The sequence below is a fragment of the Zerene cesonia genome, chromosome 12, assembly GCF_012273895.1.
Source record: "Zerene cesonia ecotype Mississippi chromosome 12, Zerene_cesonia_1.1, whole genome shotgun sequence".
Taxonomy (NCBI): Eukaryota; Metazoa; Arthropoda; class Insecta; order Lepidoptera; family Pieridae; genus Zerene; species Zerene cesonia.
Window position 1 is genome coordinate 302,384 of NC_052113.1, and position 10,334 is coordinate 312,717.

At 39.9% G+C, this 10,334-nt stretch overlaps 1 protein-coding gene across 1 annotated transcript in view; it reads left to right on the forward strand.

The window, feature by feature from the left end:
- LOC119830819 (unconventional myosin ID) overlaps nucleotides 1-5,666 on the forward strand; it is a 32,254-nt gene extending 26,588 nt beyond the window's left edge. The window contains exons 7-18 of the mRNA XM_038353971.1: nucleotides 1-191; nucleotides 538-688; nucleotides 795-952; nucleotides 1,167-1,288; nucleotides 1,568-1,718; nucleotides 1,891-2,037; nucleotides 2,377-2,603; nucleotides 2,894-3,043; nucleotides 3,396-3,691; nucleotides 4,016-4,209; nucleotides 4,529-4,686; nucleotides 5,032-5,666. Of these exons, the coding sequence (XP_038209899.1) occupies nucleotides 1-191; nucleotides 538-688; nucleotides 795-952; nucleotides 1,167-1,288; nucleotides 1,568-1,718; nucleotides 1,891-2,037; nucleotides 2,377-2,603; nucleotides 2,894-3,043; nucleotides 3,396-3,691; nucleotides 4,016-4,209; nucleotides 4,529-4,686; nucleotides 5,032-5,236 (2,150 nt within the window). The 3' untranslated portion in view covers nucleotides 5,237-5,666. The remainder of the gene's footprint in view (nucleotides 192-537; nucleotides 689-794; nucleotides 953-1,166; nucleotides 1,289-1,567; nucleotides 1,719-1,890; nucleotides 2,038-2,376; nucleotides 2,604-2,893; nucleotides 3,044-3,395; nucleotides 3,692-4,015; nucleotides 4,210-4,528; nucleotides 4,687-5,031) is intronic.
- Nucleotides 5,667-10,334: the final 4,668 nt, after the last annotated feature.

The window sequence follows — 10,334 nt, forward strand, 5'->3', positions numbered from 1 at the left end:
GGCCGCTGGGCGCGTGCGTGCGCGCGCTGGGCGTGGGCGAGGCGGCGCTGCGGGCCGCGCTGGGCGCGCGCGTGCTGGCCGCCGGCGGGGACCTCGTCAGCAAGGACCACTCGCTCAGCGACGCGCACTACACGCGCCTCGCGCTCGCCAAGGCGGCGTACGACCGCCTCTTCACCTGGATCGTGCAGCAGGTGGGTGGGGATGGTGCCTGGGGGGAGGGGGACTGGCGTTGGCTGATGAATAAATAATAAGAAGAAGAGAACAAGAACAAGAATCATTACAGCGACAGTAAAACCAGTGATACTCTAGCAGCTATTATCGCGATAAAATATTATACTACTATAGTGGGACTCAAATTGATTTAAAAATACATAGAAACCTTACAAACTAAATTCTTGCTGTGAAAAATACTAAATCAAAAACTGAACTATACTATTAATTAAAATTAAATGATCTCTGATTTAAAATAATAGCAATATAGGTATATTCCAAGAAATAAATAAAAAGTAATGTTGATCATTTAATACTTATTTCCAGATAAACAAAAAAATCGAGCCTCCGGCGAACGCGTGGGGCGGCTCGCTCATCGGCGTGCTCGACATCTACGGCTTCGAGATCTTCGACTGCAATAGTTTCGAGCAGTTCTGCATCAACTACTGTAACGAGAAGTTGCAGCAACTCTTCATCGGTAAGCACTAACCAGGACATTAACAACAATGGCAAATGTGGGAAAATTCTCTAAAGGATGTCATAAAATGTTCAGAATATTCGAGAAAATGTCAATATTTTTCCAGAATTGGTCCTGAAGCAGGAACAAGAGGAGTACGCAAGGGAAGGCATTCAGTGGACGCCCGTGCAGTACTTCAACAACCGCGTCATCTGCGAGCTGGTGGAGGCGCCGCACACCGGCATCATCGCTATCATGGATGAGGCCTGTCTTAATCCTACTAAGGTCAGCTGAGTTCATATTTCTAATTTGTTAATTAAATTAATGTTATTTAGCGAAGTTGTTATTAAAACTATTTATTCTTCACATTTATTAAAGTCATGATGATCAAAATATTTTACTGTGTAAACAATACGAATGTATTTATTGATATGTGTGGGCGCAGATAAAATATACAGCAATGTATAAATTGATAATGCCTAAATATGCGTGTGCGCAGATATCGGACGCGCAGCTGCTGGAGGCGCTGGACGCGCGGCTGCGCGGCCACCGCCACTACACCTCGCGCCAGCTCGCGCCCACCGACAAGCTGCTGCGCCACCAGCGGGACTTCCGCATTACGTGCGTGCCCTTTGCACCACACCTACTGCAACTAATTATTAATTATTGACATTTACTTTTTTGTGTGAAACAAGTTTTAAAACTATTATATTAAAGTGCATGGGTGATTTATAGCAAGGGTTCAAACACATATCCTGGTGACAGTCCTCTTTGAAGTCATATATAATTTGTACACTTGTATGATATACGCAAGCAAATGCATCTATGTATACTTTTCATAATTTGATTATTGCAGTAGCGGATAGTAATGAATATATTCGTGAATACTTTGTGCTGCAGGCATTACGCAGGTGACGTGACGTACTCGATAGAAGGTTTCATGGACAAGAACAAAGACTCTTTATGGCAGGACCTCAAGCGGCTGCTACACTCCTCCAGCGTGGCCTCGCTCAAAGACATGTGGCCGGAGGGCGCCACGAACATACAAAAGGTGTGAAAAAATGTTTATTTATATATTATTGATAATTCAGAGGTGGAATTTCGTCATGTTAATTTTTAGCGTGTTATTTTGCTCATTGTATTATTAAAGGGGATGCAAACTTTCGCAGTCTATCTGCTGGGTTTAGTGAATAGTTTTCCTAATATATGTCGTGTCTTGGCAGACGTCGAAGCGGCCGCCGTCGGCGGCGTCGCTGTTCCGCAGCTCGATGTGCGCGCTGGCGGGCGGGCTGCACAGCAAGGAGCCGTTCTACGTGCGCTGCGTCAAGCCCAACTCGCTGCAGGCGCCCGCCGCCTGGCACGACCAGCTCGTGAGTGCCGCGACCCCACGCTCTTCTCTCGCCACCATCACCCAATATTATTATTTATTTATTGCACAGACAAATATAATGATATATATTACACGACATGCCCATGCCCATGATAACATTTTATGGGGAGAACTGGAGAATAAAAAAAGAATTTGCACTTGAAATAAAAATTCTGTACAAAATTGCTCAGGAAAACATTGAATTTAAATAAATTTAGCTAAGCTCTGGGACACATTATGCACATATACAATATAACAAGTAAATGTCAAATCAATGGCCACTCAATAAAATCATTATGCACACATAATTTCCTAAACAATATATAATCTCATTCTACAGGTGCGTCACCAGGTCGCGTACCTGGGCTTAGTCGAGAACGTGCGCGTGCGCCGCGCCGGGTTCGCTTCCCGGCAGCGGTACGACCGCTTCCTCAAACGCTACAAGATGCTTTCCCAGTACACGTGGCCCAACTTCCGGGGCGCTAGCGATAAAGATGCGGTCATGGTGCTGCTGAGAGATCTGCAGATAACCGACGTGCAGTTCGGACACACGAAACTGTTTATCAGGTTGGTGGTAAAATTTAAGAAGGATAATTAAATTGTACCAAGCATGACGAACTTTAAGAGAATTAATTAGTGGAAATTAATATTATATAAGACCCAGGCTCCTCTTTTTCTGACAATTTTAAGTGCTAAATTTATTGGTCAGAAATGCTTTTTCTTTATAAGTATAATCTCTTTTCTTTTGACGTTGTCTCTGAAAATCTCTGAAATTCCTTTTTTTTAATATCTTGACTTGAAAAGCGTTTATGGAATACTTCCTGTCCTAATCCAATATCTATATAATTATTATCCAGGAGTGCGAAAACGATCCACGGGCTGGAGACGGCGAGAGCAGAGCTGATCCCGTCCATCGTGGTGCTGCTGCAGAAGCTGTGGCGCGGCGCGCTCGCGCGGCAGCGCTACAGGAAGATGAAGGCCGCGTGGATCATATATAATGCTTGGAAGTGAGTTCTTTATATCTCTTCTGTATTAGTCGATGTAGTCGTTTTACACGAGAAACGGACATATGTCAAATTTTACAAACAATTGTATTATTGAATTTTAATAATAAATCAGTGTGTTTAGCATTATGCATGTGATATGTATAATGGAAATTGTAATTTATTTTGTGCATGCTGTGAGGTGATTGAATTAACTTTTTTGGAAAAAAAATTCTGTCACAGTGATCACAGTTTCACTGAATTGATCTTTATATCTGCTTGTATACAGTGCCTTTGCCGCTTTTAATATCCAATGTATACTTCTCTCCTGTTCACCTCGTGTTACCTAACCTAACCCAACCCAACCGTCCCCCAGACGCTACCGCTTCCGGCGCTACATCGGCGAGCTGCAGGCGGAGCTGTCGCGGGGGCGCGGCGCGGTGGCGCAGTGGCCGCGCGCCCCGCGGGGCGTGGCCGTGCCGCTGCTGCAGGCGGCCTACCGCCGCTGGCGCGCCTACCTGCTGCTCAAGCCGGTGCCCAGGGACCAGTGGCAGCAGCTCAAGCTCAAGATATGCGCCGCCAGCGCGCTGCGGGGCAGGCGGCCGCAGTGGGGCGCGGCCCGGCACTGGCTGGGGGACTACTTGGCCAACCCCGCCTATAACGATAAGGCTGGTCAGTGCATTTTGATGACACGTTCATGTTGACAGCGTTTCAATAAAGCTTAACAGATGAAACATGTGATTAAGGTGTTGTCCAAATAGAGTCGATTCATGTGACATATAAAAAATGAGATTTATATTCAAATTTTAAGAAATTGTGGTTTTACTTTATAAAATTGTTCACATTCAAAAAGTTTTGAGCTGACTCAAGATCGGGGCTCTTTTAGTTTCTTAAATTGTTTATAATATTATTTGAATCTATTACTGTTTATGAGTTAAATGGTGTGAAAGAAGCGCACGGCGCACGCGCACTCTAAACGTCGCGTGTCCCTTGCAGCGCTGTACCGGTCGGCGGCGGCGGCGCTGCAGCGCGGGCAGGCGCTGGGCGCGGCGCAGTTCTCGTGCCGCGTGCACAAGTTCAACCGGCACAACCGGCTGGCGGCGCGCTGCCTGCTGCTCACCGCCAACGCCATCTGCAAGCTGGACGCCAACACCTTCAAGCTGCTCAAGAAGCCCACGCCCATCGCTGAGGTGCGCACCCATTGTCTTACAAAATGTTTATTTGTTTCAGAGTCGAACTACTAGTTAATATTTCTTCACTACAGAATATAAAATCGAGTCGCTCTCAGTGTCTGTCGCTATGTCCCTATGGATAAATCTTTGAATCAACGCAATGGAAAATGGACGGAGGAAGTTTTGTATGTATAATAACTACTCCGAAGTTAGTAGAAAGCTAGTTAGTTATAAATTATTAAATTCGTATATTTTATTCGAGTCTCTTTTCTCTCTTGTTACTCCGTTACGTAATTTATAAACATGAATAGCACAATGAGGCATGTGGTACGAGCAGGTGGGCGCAGTGCGGGTGATGAGCAGCGACGCGCAGCTGGCGGTGATCAGCGTGCCGTCCGCCAACAACGACCTGGTGGTGGGGCTGGTGGCCGCCGGGCCCGCCGCGCCCGACCTGCTCGGCGAGCTGCTCGGCGTGCTCGCGCACCGCTACACCGCGTGAGTGTATACACACATACATACACGTATAAATACGCGAGCTCAGTCATATATCACACGCACGTACACGTACACGCATTATCGCACGCAAGCGCACGCCCACATAGATATAATAATGATGAAGGAAATCTTCCTAGGGTTGTTCCAATATAGTTCCCCTACCCGTGGGATTTTCACGAAAAATATATGTTATGTCCTTTTTCGGGTCTCAAACTACCTGTGTACCAAATTTCATCAAGGTCTGAAGAAGAAATGGACAGATTTACTTTCCCATTGTGATGTAATCTATTGAATGACTATCGTACAAGCGCGCATGATAGCTAATTAAAAAAATGATATCTCCAGGCTGACCGGGCGGGAGCTGATAGTGGAGGTGGAGAGCGGCGCCACGACGCGCTGCACGCTGGGCGGCAAGCACCGCGCGCTACAGCTGCCCTCCCCCTCCTCCCCCGCCTCCCCCTCCTCCCCCGCGCACGCGCCCGCACAGAGCGCACCCTTCACGCACGCGCACAACGTCATCACGTACCACCCGGCCTCTGCGAGGGCCTAGTCGCCTCCGAGGGATTTTAATATCGTTATGTCGTTTATTGGTCATATGTCAATGTGCTCTCGTGGAATGCATTTCTTCGAACGAGTGTTTAAAGTGTGGGAGGTTTGGTGGGTGGAATTTCTTAGGTTGAGCTTAAGTGTGTTCGAGTTACATAGAAATAACATCCGGTTTCTGGTTAAGTTATTCCCCCCATCCATTTTACTAATACAGAAAGAAACGTTCCCCCTCGTCTCCTCTAAAGCATAAACCCTCAAACAGCTTACGTAAAGAACAGATACAAAAATGTGTCTTAAAAGAGTCCCGAAACGATCCCCTACCTGAACACGTGCAAATGTCCCAGGCACAGATTAAAGCTAAATAGAAATTAGTGCCTTTAGTTAAATACCATATGTTAGATAGTATGCATTTCAAAGTTTCAGCCTAGAAAACTGCGTCAAAAGACAAGGTGCGTTGTTCGATGTATGAACTGAAAATGAAAAAAAAAATCGTATGTATTTTATTATTTATTTTCGAGGTTAATAAGAGATTATCTGTTTTGTAAATATTCCTGGATAAAATTGACATAATATTTCTGATATAGGTCTAGTGCAATGGGAAATATCTGAATTTAAGTTTTTTCTTAATCTGTAGCCTGGATTTTAGATGTATAATATTAATATTTAATAATTTTCTTTAACATGCTTTTATTAAGGATGTGGCTACTGTGGATTCAAAACTTATTGTATTTAATTTGCAACTTAATTTTTATTAAATAGAACTGGTTTTTATTAAGAAGGACTAATGTTTAACTGTTTTAAAGCAAGGAAAGAAACTATTTCTACAAAAAAGGTAACATACGTTCCTAGGGATGGAGGTACCAACCAACAACATTTTCCTATAAAACATAAACCCACGGCGTGTTTGAGTAACAAAAAATAACACAAAAACAGTCGAACCTCCTTCGTTTTAGCGTACGTCGGTTAAAATGTTTACAAAATCGCATTCAAGATGACTTAATAAATTATGTTTGAAGTACTTAAGATGCTATTAATATAATGATTACTGAAATGTAATCATGTTATTGTTTAATAAAATAATAATATAATTTCTCTAATTTTTTCTATAAATCTTTTTAATTACAAAACGTGCCTTAAATTTTTACAGTAATTTGTATACTTGTGTTGAAATAAAATGAAGCATAATGAACTGATAATATTCTATTGTATGAAATACAATGTTTTTTAGATTTATTAAATAAAATTCATCAAAGAATGTTAGAACATTAATTTTATTTATTAACAAATTCAAATGTGTATATACATATACAAATACAATATATAAAAGTTATTTCTGTCTGTCTATGTAGTGAACTGTGCACTATATGAATATATAGCTGTTGATTATAATAGAGACAATTGTTAAGGATATTCCAGAATTAATAATACATTTGAAACATATTTGTCCTCTCATTTTGTCACTTCGAAGTATTTTGTTTATTTTCTATGAAATGCTATATCTTCTCATTTTTGTATACTGTGCAGAACATTATCTATAAATTCACAATGAAAAAAAAAAATAGTTCCCATCATCGATTTTAATTCATCTTATTTGATTAGTTTAGTTACACGACACCGCCATACAAACAAATCTTAGTAGCAATTTAACATAATAACATACCATATCATAACATAGTAAAGAAAGTATTTTTAGAAGAGTTGTTAGATCTAAGTATTTAGTAATTTATTTTTTAACCGAAGCTAGTTATTTTAAGTGAATATGTTAACATTATTTTGTTATTATTTAGTTACGTAATGGATTCAACGTGATATTTTTGTAATTTGTTATTTTAATTGTATATTTCAGTTATGATGTATTGCATAAATTTATAAGCGATTTACGCATTCAATGAGTTTAGTTTTATCATCGAAAGTTCATAAATTTAATGGTTCAGGTATTAAATTTATTTCAAAAGAATCAGACATCACATTTTTAATAAAATGGCATATATTTATTTCATAAATGAAATTATTATAACGAAATTTAGAATTTAAATGGAATTATACGATTTCATGAAAATGGCGGGAAGTTTCAAGTAATCCAATGTCAAATTTTCCCGCCAAATATGCGCGATGTATTTTATTTATTGTTTAGATTATGTTGTGATACGAACGTGCCTTAAGCGGTGCCATCAGGTTGTAATTTATGTAATAAATGTAAATCGACTTTTTACATGTGTTTCCTTTTCCCTATTTTTATTAATATTTTAAGTAGTGTTTCTTTTAAAACAGCGCCATCGAGCTCGCAATTTAGGAATGTTTTTACTTTGGATAAAGACCATATTATTATGATAGTATAAAAAACAAGATCAAACAGACAGACGGACCGCAGACATACAAAAATTGTAAAAACAAATTTTGCATATACCGTATACATATATGAATTTAGTTAAAAACAGATTAGTTTCATATTACTAACAGACACTCCAATTTTATTTTGGTATAAATGTGACGGACCAACATAAAAAACCTTATTCTGCTAATAGACCCAAAACAACTAGCGGCATACATATACCTTGCGACCTAATCTCAGATCAACAAAATATACATTAAAAAATTAATAGAAGTTGACATATATGTTTTAATACAATTTTAGGATTATTGGAACTGCATTTGGTGGGTGAAGCTAGGCGTAGGACGTGTTCTGCTCACGCCGCCCACATGAGGGTAGAGTGATTCCACCTTACCGCTCTAATTGGCTTGGCCTGGTAACGGGTTGCCGCCGAAGCGGTCGGACGAATAACAACCAGCTCCCGTGGAACCATCACTAAAGCAGCTCGACGGAACACAGTGGGGTTCAAGTGGGGACTTAACCTACAGCTCCTCCGGAGGCACCCAAGCCCACGTTTATTTTCTTGTTTGGTTTCGAATATCGCCTCTTGATCAATTTGTTTCTATTCTTTTAATATTTATCGCATAACAAATTATTAGATGATTCATTTAATCGGTATAAATGAATATGACGCTAAACGATAGATTTTTTTTAACTAACATATATCTTTTTTCTGTACTAATATTAACAAAGCGATAATTGGGAATTTGTGAGTTTGTTATATTGTAGGTAATCTCACGATCGACTGAACAAATTTTACAAATTACCAGTACAAGCCACGTTATCTGTGAGTGTCATAGATAATATTTTGTTTTTATCTCCCATAAAGCATTTTGTATGTGGTAGTCGAGCACGCTTCGGCACGAATTGGGCCAGCTCGCACCGGGGAAGTACCACACCCCCACAGAAGACCGACGTGAAATAGCATTCTGCTGTGTTTCGTTCGGTGAGTGGGGGAGCCGGAGGCCCATGTCCTTTTCCTTCCCCTTCCCAGTCCTTTCCTTTATTCCTCTTCCCAGTCCTTTCCTTTCTTAATCCCTTCCCAATTTAAAGTCGGCAATCCATTTGTAGAGGCGTAAGATCTGTAATCGACTTTACGCCTCTACAAATGTTCATGGGCGGAGGTAGCGCTTACCATCAGGCGTCCCACCAGCTCCATTGCCGACTGTGACATAAAAAAAAAAAAAAAAAAAAAAGAAGCCGGCACGAGCGGCTAGTTACCTGTATATAATTTTTGATCAGTTTTTAAAATATATTTCCTAATTCAAAATTGTTTCAAAATTTATCGTCTTTTCTCTTACTCGTAATAGCAAAGCGATAGTATTTATGCAAATATATAAAAATTGATATAAATTATGTAAAAAAATCGACAGATGCAAATTTTAAATGCTTCGTTTACGCGTACCTAGAGATCTAATAATTAGCAAGAACAAATATAAATGTTGATTATTTATTTTCCCCCGAGCTGCTGATTATAAGATATGTCACGACCAGTGGACAGCAGACAGTGAATCGACCCAAAATATCGACAATCATATGATTACACAGAACCCTTGGGATAAACATGAATTACGTATTGGTATTTTCTATTGCTCATTAAAGCCAAGCCAAATATAATAATAAAAATGAAGTGTGCGTATTTGTTCAACACTCCTACCTCTGCACAAAAGCAGACAATACTTATAACTGCGATCTCAAGACCCAAATAGGCTTAGTGCACAAAAAAATGCAAAACTATATGCTACTCTTAGCATGGGCTGGCTATGTTAATAAAAATATTTTTAGGTTTTTAAACCAAGTCGTGATAAGCCGCGGAAATTAAAGTGAATTCATTTAAAGAAATTGCTCATACAAGGATATTTTAATCACACGGTTAATTAATGTTTATGTGAAGATACAGTTGAAAACCTCTTAATTTTGTCAATTATTATTGTTATGGTATGCTCAGCACGCTTTGGCACGATTTTGGCTAGCTCACAACGGGGAGGTATCACATTTCTACAGAATATTGGCGTGCGCAACATTGAGTCAATTTTCAATTAATTTTTAGTCATTCTATCTACATTAATCTTATAAAGAGGAAGAATTTGTATTTTTGTCTGTTTGTAATGGATAAAATCAAAAACTACTGGACCGATTTAAAAAATTCTTTCACCATTTAAAATTTCACTGTGTCACTCAGTAGGCTATATATTATGTGCCACGGGCGAATCCGGGGCGAACAGCAAGTTATTTAATATTTTTAGCCATTGCTGGGAAAAAGGAGCTGACAGGCAGACGGATAGACGGACATCGAACGACTATGGACCAGAAAAACAGTAGTTAATATAATCGAATTCTCTTAGTAAACTCGCTTGCATTCCATAGACTTAAAACGTAAATAAATAAAAAAGAACGATAACAGTTCAATGATCTAGAAGTTTACATCTCTACAACTTTTCCTGAAACTTCAAAACAATTAAGACCTTCCCGAGACGCGATAACGTCGCCATTCAATTAATTAATACATTGGAACAGTTTTGTGGCTGCATTAAAATTTTCTAATTACAAGTGACAAAGCAACTAATTAAGTTTTATTGTGGATCAAATGAAGCAACCCTTTTAAATGATTTCGTGCTTACCCCCTGTGGAGGTGTGATATCGACTGTATGTAATAGACGTAACCATCTCTCAGGTTATATATATATATATACTAGCTGCACCCGGCAAACGCTGTTCTGCCGTACTCTTA